At 43.4% G+C, this 18,027-nt stretch overlaps 1 protein-coding gene across 1 annotated transcript in view; it reads left to right on the forward strand.

The window, feature by feature from the left end:
* Positions 1–517: 517 nt before the first annotated feature.
* SLC25A33 (solute carrier family 25 member 33) overlaps positions 518–18,027 on the forward strand; it is a 30,593-nt gene continuing 13,083 nt past the window's right edge. The window contains exons 1-2 of the mRNA XM_067719423.1: positions 518–827; positions 10,031–10,210. Coding sequence (XP_067575524.1) covers positions 772–827; positions 10,031–10,210 — 236 coding nt within the window. The 5' untranslated portion in view covers positions 518–771. The remainder of the gene's footprint in view (positions 828–10,030; positions 10,211–18,027) is intronic.

Consider the following 18,027-nt stretch of genomic DNA (forward strand, 5'->3'; position numbering starts at 1 on the left):
ACAAGCAGAGAAGCAGCTCGGATAGAGAAGCTCAGAAATCTGGGCTGGAGATGATCAGAAAAGAGGCCAAAAACCGTATCGCAGCATATAATGCTATTTCTAGAAAAATCAAAGATACACAAAATGATACCACGGGTACACTGGGGGTTAAGGCTATTTGGATCTTGTTTTTCCCCTAAACTGGGCGATGAATACAGAGCTGTGAGATGTCATATGTAATTTATATACTTTTTTACACAGCGTATCATAAAGTAAACTTGACTAAAAAAAGGAAAAAAGGCCAGGCGCAGGGTCTCACAACGCTCAACGAAGACCCCGTTTCTGTAACTCCCTCACCAGGGACCAGGCAGCCTTGGCCGGTTCTCGCTTCACGCGCATTGGCTCAGGCAGTCTCCCCGCCCATGTCCGCCCGCAAGCCAATGGGCGTGCGGGATCCGGGTCCACACCCCCGCCGCGCACCGCCCCGGGCCCGCGCCGCCGAGTGACGTCACGGCCCGGCCCCCGCACGTGACAGTGGCGCGCCGGGCTCCCGCTGGCCGTTGGGCTCCCGCTGACTGCCGGGCTCGCGCCGCAGAGGCAGGTGAGGCGCCTGTGGCCACGCGGCAGAGGGCGCGGGCCGAGGGAACCAGTCGTGGGGGCGCGCGCGCATGGAGGCGGTGCTGGCGGCTGCCTGAGGACAACCGGGAGAGCGGAGAGGCCACCTCGTGCATCCGTCAAGCCGCCTCGAGCCCGCGGCACCCGGCGGCTGCGGGCCGCGGAGCCGGCGCGGCCATGGCGACGGGCAGTCAGCAGAAGGAGAACACGTTGCTACACCTCTTTGCCGGCGGGTGAGTGTCCCGGCCCGACTCCGCGCCCCCGCGCCGCGCCCTCGGTGCGCCGGGGCCGGTTACCGGCCCTCCCGGGGCTGAAGCTCCGCCTGCCGAAAGAGGAAGTCCCGGCGTGGGGGTGGTGGGGAGCCACGGGGGGAGCAGGGCCTGTCCCACCTCCTGGTCGCATCCCCAGAGGGTGATTTTACGCCGCGTGCGCCGCGCCCACGCCCACCCCCATCCCCATCCCCACGGCACCTCCAGCTTTTTCTCCTTTTAAACAGTTAGTGGCTGGTCTGACGAGTGTCACTCGGGGGCGGTCCTGCCAGGCCACGCTGCACTTAACGACCCTCTGCCTAGATTCTCCTCCTGGGCCTTTTCCCGAAGGCTCTGGGCGGTCTTGGGGATGCTTAGTTTGGCCCGGGAGTCCCTCAGGGTAGTGCAGGGGCGAGTTCAGATGGTCGAGAGCGCTGCCGGTATTGGGCATCAGCAGGGGCCTGGAAAGTGCTAGTGAACCGTGATGCAGCGGTCAACAACCTGTGGGAGAGCTGATGGGGGACCTCGGGACTAAGTGGAGTCGGGAAGGTGTGCTGAAATGCTTCTCACCTGCTGGTTGAAGCGTCCAACGTCAGAAACAACATTAAATCTAAGATGTGCCCTGTTTTGAAAGTATCATTAGCTTAATCGTCATGGCACCTTGAATTTTTTCAGTGGAGGCAACGTATTTTTAGGGAGGTGGGGTGGTAGGGGGTTAGGAAGGGAGCTGTTGTTTTTGTTTCTTTCAGAAAATAAAAGTAAAAATGTTTTGTATTAGTAATTTGTTTTCTTTTAATACAACCTTTGGGTCCTTTTGGAGTCTTCTAGATGTTTGGAGTCTTATTTGAGGACCTCACAGGCCTGGCACAGCCATTTTTAAGTGTAGGACATTCTGCATAAAGTAGAATTTATCCTGGATTATTATCTTGATTTGTGTATTTTAGTTGCAGCTTAGTGTTTTAGTTACTACCCAGATATGTTCCTTATTACAAACAAGTAATGGTTGAGAATTTATTTGCAAAAATGACCATGATGAAAGTGTTCCTGAGCGCTCTGTGCTTTTTATCGTAGTGGATTACCCAGTTACGTTGTTTCTCCGGTCAGAAAATTGGTGGTTCTTCATACACAGGAACGATTTCTCCTTCAGCTCTTCCCTATCAATCCCCCTCCTTTTGCTTCATCTCCCCCTTGATATTTACTTTGAGAGTAACACAAGGTTTGGGGAGGGATTCCTAAATTAAGACAGTACATTAATTTGTCATTGTGGGGAATTTTAAACAAGTTGACCATGTTATTTAAGTCATTTCTCAAGCTAAGAAGGATAGCTAATCATTTTCTTTTTAATGATTTTATACTCAGTGATTTTGATTTGCAGTTTTTAAGTGAGGTGGTCTTTAAAAAAATTCTTGTATTCCGAACTGGGAGAGTTACTTGCTCTGGAGCAGCCTCTGTGAGGCTTGCTTGGTAATTGATTCCCCTGTCGACATGAATCTCCCTACGCGCCCTTCACAGTGCCCTCTGGGTGCTGATTCCCCTCCCGGAGCACCAGCCTCTTACCTTGTGATGGAGGAAAACTGCAGGAGCCAGCACAGCTCTGGACTGATTAAAACTTGGAGTTTATTAGAGGGGTGCCTGGGGCTATTGTATTTAATAGGTTTCCTTTCCTTCATTAGCAGTTTGGGATTCCTTGCAGATGTTCAAGAAAGAAAATAAATCTTGGAAAAGGATGCTTTCAGAGTAACTAATTGGATTTCGACTCATTCCCACTAGCCTAAAATATACTACTTCCATTTCTTTTAGGGAAGATCATTAAAGGAGCTAAGTATCAAATGGGTGTGTCATGCAGTGAAAATCAGTGGTGCAATGGTCCCCCCCTGTGTGGTAGAGGGCTGTGTTGCTTTGCTCCAAGTAACTAGTTTCCACTGTTAAGCTGGCCTCTTTCCAAAGAACTGAGTACTTTCTTTGAAAAGGAGTCAGAGCCCCTGCTTTTTAAGGGGGGCTCTGTGACATTTCTCCTGATTATTGAATAGCCATTGGAAACTAACATCAAACAAGTTTAATGCTATAACTAATGATACTGAGTAAATTTTTTTATCAGGTATAACAGGCTTATGAATAGTTGAAAATTAATTTTAGATCCTGGAAAGTAAAAACTACACCCAAAATAACTCACTGTCTTTTAAATTTCTTAAAAAATTTTTAAGCAGTTTTGTGTGTTCTTTGCAAGGCAAAAATACTCCTAAGTTAACCTGTAATAGTTATCTTTTTAATATAGTGTTGCCTTTTAAGAAAGAAGAGAACTGGAGGAGAAACACCCACAAACCAACACCTAGAAATAAGCACTTAAGAATCAGGTCTGTGTGTGTGTATGTGCACCAAATGTAATTTCATAGTTAATTTTAAAATAGGCTCCCGGGCTTCCCTGGTGGCGCAGTGTTTGAGAGTCCGCCTGCCGATGCAGGGGACGCGGGTTCGTGCCCCGGTCCGGGAAGATCCTACATGCTGCGGAGCGGCTGGGCCCGTGAGCCATGGCCACTGAGCCTGCGCGTCCGGAGCCTGTGCTCCGCAACGGGAGAGGCCACAGCAGTGAGAGGCCCGCATACCGCAAAAAAAATAAAATAAAATAGGCTCCCATTCTTTATACATTGCTTCCTCCTTAGAAATATGTTGGGTTTTGATGGCAGCATGGTAGTGAATTCTCTGAGTGTACTCCTAATCAATCGTTACTGTTCTGTGGTTGCAGTGAAGAAGGTAAACAGTTTCCAAGCCCAGTGACAGGAATTCAGGGAGGCTCTTATAGTGATTTATGACAGGGCTACCTAATTTATTCTGATTACATAATTTCTTTCTGATCTTTCATTGCTAATTTTTTGCCTTTATAAACTGGACATCCTTATGTGTACCTGTGTAGTTGTCTGATTACTTCCTTAGGATAAACCATTAGAAGTACAATTGCTGAGTCAAAACACATTTTTAAGGCTTTTGCTAGCTACCAGCATCTTCATAAGCCATCTCTTAGGGTGGTTTGCTTCTGTGTGAGGGAACCTCATTCATTTGATGTCGATTTTTAGTATTTTTAGGAATTCTGCTGTTTTCTGCTTTCTCTCCTCCTATCCCAAAATCTGGGTAGTATTGTTGTCAAAACAAAAAACCTAAACAGGGCTTCCCTGGTGGCGCAGTGGTCAAGAGTCCGCCTGCCGATGCAGGGGACACGGGTTCGTGCCCCGGTCCGGGAAGATCCCACATGCCGCAGAGCGGCTGGGCCCATGAGCCATGGCCGCTGAGCCTGCGCATCCAGAGCCTGTGCTCTGCAACAGGAGAGGCCACAACAGTGAGAGGCCCGCGTACCGCGCAAAAAAAAAAAAAAAAAAAAAAAAACCTAAACAAATTTTTTTGTAAACCTATCATTCCTTCTCTACTGTTTAAACCAGACCATTAAGAGAAACACTGAAATCCTCCGAAGTGGCCCTTCTGTGTCTAAGGCCTTATGTCTGTTGAGAAAAATCTCTTCTTAAACTTTCCCTATCAAATGACTTGGGAATTCTGGTTGTGCGTGTAGTGTTAGTGACGTCCTTCGCCTGCTGAACAAGCAACCCAACGTGGCAGGTGGCGATTCAGGAGAGTACTCAGCACCTGAAATAGCTGTGCTAAGCTGCCCTTAGATTAGAGGTTGATGGCCTCGATAATATTGCATTAAGTCTTATTTTTATGGCATGGTTTTGTCATTAAATGTACTTACATAGCCTTTAAAATGTATTTTAATGGGGATACGGTATGTCTTTAAGGTTTTTAAAATATGTAACCTAAGATAATGTTCATAATTCAGTATTTCCCCCATTACGGACAGCTGTCACCTGGTGTACTCCTATACTGTCCTTGTCCCTGCCGATTTAATCTGTATCAGCTAATGGTTAGTTTTGAAGTGTTAGACACATGTTAATATATCTGCTAAGGAACGATGTAGAGAAGATGCAAGATTTATTTGCAGTGATGAAAGAAGTTTTGATATAGTGTGCCCATTTATCTTATATAAGGCTTATATAAATGTATTAAGGCTATAAATTAACTTTGATTTCATATATGTGACATTTTAAAAAAATTTATTGTGTTTGGATGAAAGATTCCTGCTAGAATTTAAGCTTCATGAGGGTAGCACCCGTGTCTGTTTTCTTCACTGGTCCATCCTAAGTACACTGCCCACCCCACATGTTAGAGATACTTGTTTAATGAGTAACTAATTGATGTGGCCTGTTAAATTGTCCCAAATAAAGAAAAGCAGTACTTTATTTGTGAATTATGAACATGGTTCTGTAGTAAGATTTGCTGAAACTGAATTGGCATAAGGTAATATTATTTTGGATTTGTGTGTTTGTGAAAGATAATGATTCTCTTCAGATTCAGCAGGTACTGTAGAGGTTTTTTTAAATAAATTTTTTTATTTTATTTAGTTAGTTTTGACTGTGTTGGCTCTTCGTTGCTGCACAAGGGCTTTCTCTAGTTGCGGAGAGTGGGGGCTACGCTTCGTTGAAGTGTGCGGGCTTCTCATCGCGGTGACTTCTCTTGTTGCGGAGCACGGGCTCTAGGCGCGCAGGCTCGGTGGTTATGGCATGCAAGCTCAGTAGTTGTGGCATGGGCTCAGTAGTTGTGGCTTGTGGGCTCAGTAGTTGTGGCTTGCAGGCTCTAGAGCACAGGCTCAGTAGTTGTGGCCCATGGGCTTAGTTGCTCCATGGCATGTGAGATCTTCCCGGACCAGGGCTCGAACCCATGTCCCGTGCATTGGCAGGCGGATTCTAAACCACTGCGCCACCAGGGAAGCCTACAGAGTCTTTTTATTCGGGTGCTGTTTCAGATTTTTTTTTCTAAATGAGGTAGAATATAGAAAATGGCATCTAAAGGGTAGTTACCTGCATCAAAAAATACGCGTTTTGCTTTTACTGAGTGAATACAGAATTTGCATAATCAAAATCTTCTGAGCCCTATGCTAGGTATTCAAATAAAACATTCCAGACAATTGTGTATAAAGAGGCACTCTTTTTTTTCAAGTAGTGACAATAGAGGTAGCAGATGAAACGGAGGAAATTACCAAAAGCTCCAAAGATTGGGATCACAGGGTGTCTGGCCGTATTATTAGTTAGTAGAATCCATATTGTAGTTAATGTATAAACTGTGAGTCTGGAAACCAGTTTACTATTAGTTGGGTAGCAATTATAATAAAGAGCATCTTGGTCTTGGCTTTAGTGTCTAAAATGAGTGAGTGTATAGAAAACAGCTTCTTGTTGAAAACATCTAGGTTTTAAAATCCTCCTTGGTGCTTGAAACTCAGAGTTAAAAGGTAAAAATTTGTGTACATAATTTAAAAATTTTGTCTCTGATCACATAAAGATTGTAGATTAATGTAGTGTACATACTGTAGTAGTAATAGTCCAGTTCTGCTCTGCTGTAAAGTGGAGGGGAGGAGTCTAATCCACAGGTGGAAGAAACAAGCAAGCTCTATGTGGGTAAAGGTAGACAGTTAAATACACCTTTATGTAATAAACACAAGACTTCAGTTCTGGGCAGGAAGAATGAGAGAAGGTAGAGAATGAGGGGAAGGGGAAGGAACAAGTCGTTAAAGATGAAAAAGGTGCAGAAAAATACAGGTAATGGGTTTTTTTTTTTAGAAAATTAGGCAAATAGGTTTCAGAGAACAACTACCTCTTGTGGCTGCTTTGAGACATGTGTAATTTAACTGCTGAACAAGCAGCAACATGGCAGGATGGTGATTCAGGAGAGTACTTAGCATATTTTAGTGGTCCAGGATATGGGTATCCAATCAGATTTAGTCAGTTTCCTGACTGTGTGATGCCAGGACCGCGTCACCATGAAACTCAATGTCGAATGTGACTTTTCCTGCCTTCTGAGCATTGGCTACCAGGACCCTCAGCTGAACCTACTCTACGACTTAGCAGGAGGTGGCAGAATTTGCCTGACTGCCATTGACCGCTGCACCCCAGGCTGTATATGCAGAGCAGAAAGCTTATGGTTGTCAGCATCGTGGCATTTGGAGTGTTGAGAGAGGCTTTTCCCGTCACTGTCCCCTTCCCTGTCACCAGCCCCTACTGGGCTATAGATTGAGGGAGGTTGTGAGGCTGAGAGGTGGGCACCTTGCTCTGTGTCCAGAGGCTTCCTGAAGGTGGGAGGCTGCTGCATTATCGGCCCATGCCAGCAGCGTGAGAAGGGGCAGTGTGGTGTGCTTGGGAAGGACGTAGGGCTGACTTCCTACCCAGTGCCAGTTTTGTTGCTTCATGGTGGGTGTGGAAGGACACTAGTGGTTTCCATTGGCTTGGTGTCAAGAAGCATGGGGACCAGAGGAAGGAAGGACACCTAGTGCTGCCTGCAAGGTTCCCAGGCCAAGTTAGGCCAAAAGGAGGTTGGGGGCTGGACTGCTGGTGGGCCGAATACAGGGGTTCTCAGTGTCGGGGCTCTTGGGGGGATTGAGCGCCACCCCAGGGAGGCCTGCACACCATTTACACTACTCATAACGTTCTCTGAGGCCACCAATGTACGTAACACATGGCCAGGTGGACCCACAGCTAGACCTGGACCATTTACGTAAGACTGCTTCTCTCCCAGTCCTCGTGCCCAGAGAGCCCTAAAAGGAAGGGAAGAAAAAAAAAGACGGAAGAGCAGACCAAATCCCCTCAGTGTGTTCACGAGACTGAATTTGAACAGCTGCAAGGGTAGAAGAGGCAGGATTCGGTGGAGCACAGCTGAAAAGCAGTGCCCGGGAGGACTGGCCAACAGAGCGGAGGTCTACACCGTCTCTGAATGGAGATTCCTGAAAAGCTCCGTTAATGCCTTCTGCAGAGTCAGGGTGGATGGGGCTTCATCCCAGCTAGTTGACCGGGTGAGGGGCCGGGCTAATATTGAAGGTCTTTGCATTGAAGAATTGAGAATTGACAGGACGTTTTTTTCCTACAAAGAATATAATTTGTTGTACTCTGAAGTGCTTTGGACTCAACTTGACTAAATATCTCTAGAAAATTTGGAAAGTCAATCTAGAGAAGGCAGTGTTTTGATTCATATGATGTTATCTCCTCAGACTGATGAATGTCCAGTACATGTGGTTCGTGAAGAAAGAAAAAGCAGTTGAACTGAAAGATTAACGTTTAAAATTCTGCTGTGAAATGTCTTAAATTTCAGGAAGAATCTTCTTTGGACAATTTAGTTTAATGTCAGAACTTGTCTTCTAATTCAGAGTATTTTCGTGAATTTGTATCCAACACAGCTTAATGATTTAAAATATCCTTTGGGGGGACTTCCCTGGCAGTCCGGTGGTTTAGACTCCGCACTCCCACTGCAGGGGGCATGGGTTCGATCCCTGGTCAGGGAACTAAGATCCCGCATGCCAACCTGCATGCCCAGCTGTGCAGCCAAGAAAAAAAACAAAAGTCCTTTGGGTATTTTTCATCTAAGATTTTTTTTCCTGGTAGATGAGGAAGGGCTTAGCCACTGAGTTTACCGCTGGCAGTGCTTTCCCAGTTCTTAGTTGTTCCCGCGATGCTGCGAGGCTGCCTCATCCCTCTTGTGGGAGAGGCACCTGGAGAGCCTCAGCTTGCCCTGAAGGAGGCCAGGACCTTTTCACCACCCCGCCCCTGCCCTGGGCACGGTGTGTAATGTGTAGAACCGTGGCTGTGGAGTGAGTGTGGCCCACCATCCCCAGGAGGTGCCCGGCTCGCTATCGCTGGGCGTTCGCTTTGTTAGCAGGCACCGTCCGGCAGGCCATCCTCTGATCGGTGGCGTTGGTGTGGATGACAGTTGGCCGAGGTAAGGAGCACTGCTGACCTGGGGACAAACCAAAGGTGGTTGACCCGTGTTGTATTGGAACTTTTTGACTTTCTGATGAAAGAATTTACCCAAAGCTCTGTTTATTTTTTTATTTTTTTTCAGCGACATGAAGTCAGGTTATTGACTTCAGATATTTCTATATCTTACTCTGGAGCTTGTAAGTTTTCCATTGTTTAAAATGTTATACTGTTTTTCAAGCACATGGCTCTTTTTTTAAAATATTTATTTATTTATTTGGTTGCACTTGGATGTTAGTTGTGGCAGGTGGGCTCTTTAGTTGCGGCACGCGGGCTTCTTAGTTGTGGCACGCAAACTCTTAGTTGTGGCATGCATGTGGGATCTAGTTCCCTGGCCAGGGATCGAACCCAGGCCCCCTGCATCGGGAGTGCGGAATCTTAACCACCAGAGGAGTCCCGAACCTGTGCATTTTAATGCCAGGGATACAAAGATGAATACAACACAGGTCCTGATCTTCAGTGTTTTCCAAAGAGTAGAACCTGTGTCGCTGGTGGTATGGGGGTGGCTTTAGATGGTACAGGACATTGTTACCTAGAACCAGCCCATCAGACGTGCAGTTTCGTGGATATTATTGTTTAAGAAAAGATGAAAGTAGGTATTCTAGGATAAATAGGTGAAAAATATTTAAATTTTAAGTTCAGGTAATATTTCACTATGAACAAATTGTAAAGGGTAGTTTGGGGAACGCTGACCCACAGAGACAGTGCATCTAATGAAATCTCAGAGGATGAATTGATTAGTTCTGACCGAGGGAAACACAAGGACTTAATGATTAAAAAGTAAGCTTTAGTTTGATTTTCAACGGAGTCCAGATTAATCAGATTTTAATGAAAATCTGGGTTGTAATAAACACTGATTTTCAAAATAGTAGCATTACCTGAATAACTATTTTGTTTCACTGTGAAAAGATGCATTCTCTAGAATATTCATTGTAACATGAGAGTGAAATTGGAAATGACATGAACGTCTAACAGTAGGAAATAGGTTAAAATATTTTACACTGATAGAGAGGAATAGTATGCAACCATTACAAATGGTGGCGTAGGTGTCTATTGATGTGGAAAGACATTCACGATATCTAGATAAGAAGAAAAAAATGTGAGATTGAAAAACCACTAATGAAAAGCCCTAAAGGATGTACTAACGTGTTAACTAACAGTGGTTATCTTTTTAAGCTGCTGGGATTTCGACTAATTTTTTTTAAACTCTTGGTATGCTCTAATTATGAGATGAACATAGGTACCTTTTTTTTTTTTTTAACAGAGAAAAGTTCAGTTTCCCATTTCATCTGTGTACAGAACAGTATAGCTTTCCTGATCCTGTTGTGATTTCTTCTCTTACAGGTGTGGAGGCACGGTTGGTGCTATTTTCACTTGTCCACTAGAAGTCATTAAGACGAGGTTGCAGTCTTCAAGATTAGCTCTTCGGACAGTCTATTATCCTCAGGTTCATCTGGGGACCATCAGCGGAGCTGGGATGGTGAGACCGACGTCAGTGACGCCTGGACTCTTACAGGTTCTGAAGTAAGTTCAGTGGCGGTTCCAACTCCTACCCCCAGCCCCCCGCCCCCACTGTCAATGCAGAATGTTTATCAGGCCCATCGGATGGAATGTTCTGTTTGTACAGGCTTTGTCCAAATTTAAGAATTAGGTTTCTGTACCAATACCTTTGAACTTTGACCTTGCTCTCTTGGCCTGAGGGCTCCCTGTGTGCACGTGATCAACGTCCAAGGACAGTTAAAGTAAACCTAACAAAGCAAACCCAACATCCATGTTTAAACTGTTGCATCAAAGTGTTGCTCTTGCCCCAAATCTTCTGAGGGCTAGCGAGAGGCTCTGAGGTGGTGGTGAAATTAAAATTTTTTAAATTACACAAGAGGAGGGTTGTGAATATTTTAAGAGGAAGTAATATGGAAATAAAATGTTGCAATTTTTTACTTTTTATTTGGAAATAATTTTACATTTATAGAAAAGTTGAAGTATATATTTAGTAAAATGGTCTTTAAAATTTTTGTTTCATACCTAGGCTATCTGCCTAATTTATTATTTTTACTGCATTAAAATATCTCATTTGTTTACAAAGTAGCTAAATATTCTTAGGTCAAAGTTGGCTCATCAGTCTCTATGTGTAAGGCAAAATCAGTAATTCAGAAGAGCGCTTGGCAATGTCTGCGTTTTAGCTTGGGGCCTTGTGCTTTAAAAGAATGTTCAGTAAATGATAATTGAATTTGACTACGCTGATATTCAGAACTCTAGCGCTGATCATTGGGAGAGCATGGGTTCAAGAGAGACACAGCTGTGTATGAGTGTGCATGTTTAATTGGGAAGTGTTAGAAAAAGATGCAGTACAATGGAAGTGCTCTGTCGTAATAACCACAACGCTTCGCACTTTGGGCAGAGTTCTGTCACATTTTAGATAAGGCAGAATGGATTGGAAAGCACTTAATTTATTTTTAGGACGTTTTGTTTGTAAAGCCGACTTCTGAGTCACTCAGGCACCCATGCCAAACACACGTACGAGGGTGCGTCCAAGCTCGGGCAAGACTGGGCAGCAGGGCCAGCTGCCGAGGGCAAGGTCCCAAGTGGGAGAGTCAGAAACCCAACTCGGGAAGGAGGCGGCTGCTACCCAAGACTCGAGGAGAATCTTTTTTTTTTTTTTTTTTAATTGAACGCTGAGAAATGTTGGGGAGGCACAAAAGGCAGAAAGTTAGGGGCAGGCGCAGGGAAGGCGGAAGCACAGAGACGGGAGGCACGCTTTTGCTCTCAGTAAGGAGAGAGACAAGCCCGTTTCCTCCAAAAACATGGCTCTGAAGACACCCCATCTCAGTTCACCTTTTTATAAGTGTAGTCACTAGCAGTGTCTCAAATGACACCTTTCTTCTGAGGAACTTAAGATGCTTTGGACCTAGTGAAACAAGTAATTTGCCAATTCTGCTAACATCCAAGGTGAACTTCCTCTTACATGCTTGCCAACAACGCATGACTAGTGGATTCATCTACTTACTGTAACTGGGAAACTCTTGCCCGGAAGTTGAGGGTGTCACCGGGGCCAAGCCCGTAAGGTAAATGGGACTGCTTCTCTAGTTCAAGTGTTTTAGGATACGTGTTCTGCGCCCCCAGTACCTCTGTCTCTCTATCTCCAATAAATCTCTCTCCATGTATGTTTTTCCCCAATTAGGACAATTGTTTACTAAAATGTAAACCAAAGGGGAAGAAGAACCTCTCCATCTTTTAAAACACATGAACAGTGCCCACACCGCACGCAAGACAACCCATTTTCCTAAGTGATCTGGTGAGAGACCTTGCCCCCTGCTCCATCCTCAGGAGCAGCGGAGAAACTTCTGCCCAGATGCCTCCAAGGCCCATGCCCCACCCGCCAGTAAAAGCCAAAGCTACCTCCGGGGCCTGCCGGTCTCAGCACCCCTGTCACCCACCCCTCCCATTACTTCCCTGACTTCACCTCCTCGTATTTCCCCTCCCGAACCCTTTCGGCTACATCAGCCTCCTCCTGTCCCTTTAAAAGACTGGGAACTCTGGAACATTCCACATCAGGGCCTTTCTACTGGACATTATCTGCATGGCTGGCCCTCAGTTGTCACCTTTGCGGGAAGGCCTTGCAGTGACCATGCTGTTGAAAACTGAGCCCTTCCATCACGCCCTGTGCCTCCTTCCTGCTTTATTTCTATCCACAGCACCGACCTCTATCCAACACACAGTGTAGTTTACTTATTTATATTGTTTCTTTTCTCTCCCTGCCCCCACCAGAACGGAAGTACCTCAGAGGCAGGGACTTCGGTTTGTTTTGACCCCCGAGGTACCCCCGAGCACTGAGAATGCCGCCTGTCACACAGCAAGAATTCAGGACAAACAGAACATGGCACATCAGTAAGATACTGAATATAAAGAGCTTAACACACAGTCCTCCCCCCACTGTGTAAATAATAAATATTAGCTGCTATCATAATACATACTTTCTGTACTTTTGAAACATAAGAATTATAACTGAGTTTCTTGGTAGCCAAGGCAAAAAGGGGACTCTCATACTACATAATTCTCATCTGGAGAAAGCACACTTGCTCTTCGGGGCAGATGTATGTCATTTCCTGTTAATCAGTTCTGAAAGCAGTCTGTTACCCAGTACTTACATCAGACAGTGTACCAGCATAAGAAGCGTATCTTTTAGGATGCTTTAATGGAAGGTGACTGCTTTTCACTTTACCACCACCCTCCTGGCTCATCTGGCTCGTTGGACTGCTTTCTGATTCTTCCACTTGTCACCCCTAGGCTAGGGCAGAGCCAGCTCCTTATCCAGGAAATAGTAAACCAGGACAGAGATCCAGGCCTTTTCTCTATGCCACAAAGCCCATCAAGGTTGTCTGTTAACAGTTTTAGAAGCCATTGGGTTTATCAGATGATTATTCATTTAAAACTAAGCTGCTTATTATTAGTCTTACTCTTCCAAGAAGTACTGCATTTATCTTTTTTTTTTTTTTTACTTCTTTTTATTTATTTATTTAATTTATTTTTATTTTTGGCTGCGTTGGGCCTTGGTTGCTGCATGCAGGCTTTCTCCCGTTGCGGCGAGCGGGGGCTACTCTTCGTTGTGGTGTGCGGGCTTCCCTTGTTGCGGAGCACGGGCTCTAGGCACATGGGCTTCAGTAGTTGTGGCACGCGGGCTCAGTAGTTGTAGCTCACGGGCTCTAGAGTGCAGGTTCAGTAGTTGTGGCGCACGAGCTTAATTGCTCTGCGGCATGTGGGATCTTCCCGGACCAGGGCTCAAATCCGTGTCCCCTGCATTGGCAGGCGGATTCTTAACCACTATGCCACCAGGGAAGCCCAAGAAGTACTGCATTTAAGACTTAGCAGACAACAGAATTTGTGTACAGGAAGTTTATTTTTCAAAGTACAAATCAGTGTTTGCTTGTGTCTCATGTTAGGTTAACCTATCAGAGAAAAAATATTCTCCAATGGAGCATCAATTACCTTTATGTTTTGAATATAGTTACTTAAAAAGAAAAAAGACAAGATGTTAAAACAATTAGGCTCTCAATATTAAATTTACCAAGGGGTAATTAATAATCCTTTTATTCAGGCATCTGCCTTAAAATGTCTTAGGACTTAGTCTTTTTTTTTCCTAATCAGAACTCCTGTTCTTTAAACTACTTCAGGTTACTTTATTTTTGTTTTTTGAAGTACCTCTTTGAAAAGTAATATGTTAGTGAGGTCGTTTCTCTTTTAAACACTGATGGGTTCAGATGAGAGCTTTGTCCTGGATTGGTCTGTGGTATGCATAGTATGATCTAAAATAGTGAAGAGAATGAAACGCTCCAAACGGGACTCTAATTTCTTTCTGCATTTCTTTCCTAAATGAAAGTTTCTGTGACTGTGGGAAAATTAGTCTGAGTCCTAACAAGCTGAGGAGTACCATTTATAGTAGGCACTTGATTGTTCCAGAAAAGTTTTGTAAACATCCAGCTAGGTTAGCAGTTTGAATTATGTAACAGATTTGACTTTTTGCCCACTGTTAATATGCGTAACTATGGAGACAGCCTTTCTGCGGTTCTTAAAAGGCCTGAGTCACTTGAGGACATGCGTTCCCTACTGCATTATAGATGAGCGGCTCCCAGCTCCCTGGAGCCAGAGATTCCCTTAATTGTGTGTAGGTGACCCCTGGGCCGGCTGCACGGTGAACATTCGTGGGGACCAAAGATGGAGTCTGAACTTTAAAAAATGTTGAATGTATTGACCATTTGAAATCTTTTACATGCTATACTATAAGGTGTAGGTCACTTCAGGGTGTTATTTGAGAGAAGTTTTGGTTGAGAGAGCCTGGCTTTTTAAAAGCCCAATCCTGTTTTGAGAAAGAGTAACAGTAAAGTATTTAAAGTTGAAAACACTAAACTCTGATGCCTGTATTAAGGACCAAATGGCTTGGTTTTGGCCAGTGTGAAAATGCACTGAAACTCCGTGTCCTTCATTTGGAGTGTTAGGTTTACAGAAACCCACGAATTGTCTTTACCCCAACCCTTGTTTCGTGGCTTTGTGGGCTACAAACATGAGTTCAGTATTTTTATAACCTATGACCTATAGCTTTTTTTTAAGAACTTTTTTTTTTTTAATTATTTCTAACTTACAGAAAAGTTACAGGAACAGTACAAATAACTTGCTTATATACTCTACCTCAGGTCACTTGTCTTTAACATTTTGCCACATTTGCTTATTTGTTTTTGGTCTATATACATACAGGGTTTTTTTTCTGAACCATTTGAAAATAGGTTACATTGCATTATGTCCCTTTACCCTTAATTCTTTAGCATTTATTTCCTACAAAAAGGATATTCTCTTAAAACCACAGTACAGTTTTCAAATTCAGGAAATTTAATATTGATGTACTGCTTTTTAACTACAGTCTATATTCCAGTTTTATCATTTATCTATTGTTAAGCGATTGATTTAGCACAAGGGTTAAATTTTGTTTTAAAACTCTGTTCCTACAAATATGTCTTCTGTTTTCAAGAACTTTTTCAGTGAGGCTTTCTGGGTTTTTTTTGTTTGTTTAACTGCTTTATTAAGATGTAATCTACATGCCATACAATGTGCCCACTTAGAGCACACAGTTCTCCTGTTGTAGTATGTTCAGAGTTTTGTGCACCCATCACAACAATTCTAGAACGTTTTCATCCCCACTATAAGAATCCCCTAACCTGTTTGCAGTCACTCCCCATCCCTAGGACTCCAGCCCTAGACAACCAACTGCTAATCTTCCTTCTGTCTATATAGATTTGTCTCATGGATATTTCATCTAAATGAAATCATACAGCATATGGCCTTTTGTGTCCAGCTCCTTTCACTTAACCTACTTTTTTTTTTAAGATTTATTTATTTATTTTTTGGCTGTGTCGGGTCTTAATTGTGGCATGCCGGATGTTTGTTGTAGTGTGCGGGCTTCTCTCTAGTTGTGGCTTGAGGGTTTTCTCTTGTCTAGTTGTGGCACGCAGGTTCCAGAGCATGTGGGCTCTGTAGTTTGTGTCATGCAGGCTCTCTAGTTGAGGCGCGCCAGCTCAGTAGTTGTGGCGCATGAGCTTAGTTGCCCCAGGACCTGAACAGATACTTGGACACTCACGTTCATAGTAGCCAAAAGGCAGAAGCAGCCCAAGGGTGAACAACATGTGGGGCATCCATATAATGGACTTATAATTTAGCCTTAAAAAGAAGGAAATTCTGACACATGCTATAACATAGATGAACCTTAATGACACTGTGCTGAGTGAAAGAAGCCAGTCAGAAAAGGACAGATACTGTAGGATTCTACTTGTATGAGATCCCTAGAGCAGTCAAATTCATAGAGACAGAAAATAGAAGGGTGGTTGCCAGGGCTGGGGTGGGGGAATGGAGAGTTAGTGTTTACTGGGTATGGAGTCTGTTTGAATTTTATTTTATTTATTTTTTTAATACAGCAGGTTCTTATTAGTTATCCATTTTATACATATTAGTGTGTACATCTCAATCCCAATCTCCCAATTCATCACACCCCCGCCACTTTCCTCCCTTGGTGTCTATACCTTTGTTCTCTACATCTGTGTCTCAATTTCTGCCCTGCAAACCAGTTCATCTGTACCATTTTTCTAAGTTCCACATATATGCGTTAATATACGATATTGGTTTTTCTCTTTCTGACTTACTTCACTCTGTATGACAGTCTCTAGATCCATCCATGTCTCTACAGATGACCCAATTTCATTCCTTTTTATGGCTGAGTAATAGTCCATTGTATGTATGTGCCACATCTTTATCCATTCATCTGTCGATGGACACTTAGGTTGCTTCCATGTCCTGGCTATTGTAAATAGTGCTGCAGTGAACATTGGGGTGCATGTGTCTTTTTCAATTATGGTTTTCTCTGGGTATATGCCCAGTAATGGGATTGCTGGGTCATATGATAATTTTATTTTTAGTTTTTTAAGGAACCTCCATACTGTTCTCCATAGTGGCTGTATCAATTTACATTCCCACCAACAGTGAAAGAGGGTTCCCTTTTCTCCACACCCTCTCCAGCATTTGTTTGTAGATTTTCTGATGATGCCCATTCTAACTGGTATGAGGTGGTACCTCATTGTAGTTTTGATTTGCATTTCTCTAATAATTAGTGATGTTGAGCAGCTTTTCATATGCTTCTTGGCCATCTGTACGTCTTCTTTGGAGAAATGTCTATTTAGGTCTTCTGCCCATTTTTTGATTGGGTTGTTTGTTTTTTTAATATTGAGCTGCATGAGCTGTTTATATATTTTGGAGATTAATCCTTTGTCTGTAATTTGCAAATATTTTCTCCCATTCTGAGGATTGTCCTTTCATCTTGTTTGTAGTTTCCTTTGCTATGCAAAAACTTATATTTCATTAGGACCCATTTGTTTATTTTTGTTTTTATTTCCATTACTCTGGGAGGTGGATCAAAAAAGATCTTGCTGTGATTTATGTCAAAGAGTGTTCTTCCTGTTTTCTTCTAAGAGTTTTATAGTGTCCAGTCTTACGTTTAGGTCTCTAATCCATTTTGAGTTTATTTTTGTGTATGGTGTTAGGGAGTGTTCTAGTTTCATTCTTTTACATGTGGCTGTCCAGTTTTCCCAGCACCACTTATTGAAGAGACTGTCTTTTCTCCATTGTATATCCTTGCCTTCTTTGATAGATTAGTTGACCACAGGTGCATGGGTTTATCTCTGGGCTTTCTATCCTGTTCCATTGATCTATATTTCTGTTTTTGTGCCAGTACCATATTGTCTTGATTACTGTAGCTTTGTAGTATAGTCTGAGGTCAGGGAGTCTGATTCCTCCAGGTCCGTTTTTTTCCCTCAAGACCGCTTTGGCTATTCGGGGTCTTTCGTGTCTCCATACAAATTTTAAGATTTTTTGTTCTAGTTCTGTAAAAAATGCCATTGGTAATTTGACAGGGATTGCATTGAATCTGTAGACTGCTTTGGGTAGTAGAGTCATTTTCACAATATTGATTCTTCCAATCCAAGAACATGGTATATCTCTCCATCTGTTGGTATCATCTTTAATTTCTTTCATCAGTGTCTTATAGTTTTCTGCATACAGGTCTTTTGTCTCCCTAGGTAGGTTTATTCCTAGGTATTTTATTCTTTTTGTTGCAGTGGTAAATGGGAGTGTTTCCTTAATTTCTCTTTCAGATTTTTCATCATTAGTGTATAGGAATGCAAGAGATTTCTGTGCATTAATTTTGTATCCTGCAACTTTACCAAGTTCATTGATTAGCTCTAGTAGTTTTCGGATGGCATCTTTAGGATTCTCTATGTATAGTGTCATGTCATCTGCAAACAGTGACA

Source organism: Pseudorca crassidens, chromosome 2 (genome assembly GCF_039906515.1).
Source record: "Pseudorca crassidens isolate mPseCra1 chromosome 2, mPseCra1.hap1, whole genome shotgun sequence".
Taxonomy (NCBI): domain Eukaryota; kingdom Metazoa; phylum Chordata; class Mammalia; order Artiodactyla; family Delphinidae; genus Pseudorca; species Pseudorca crassidens.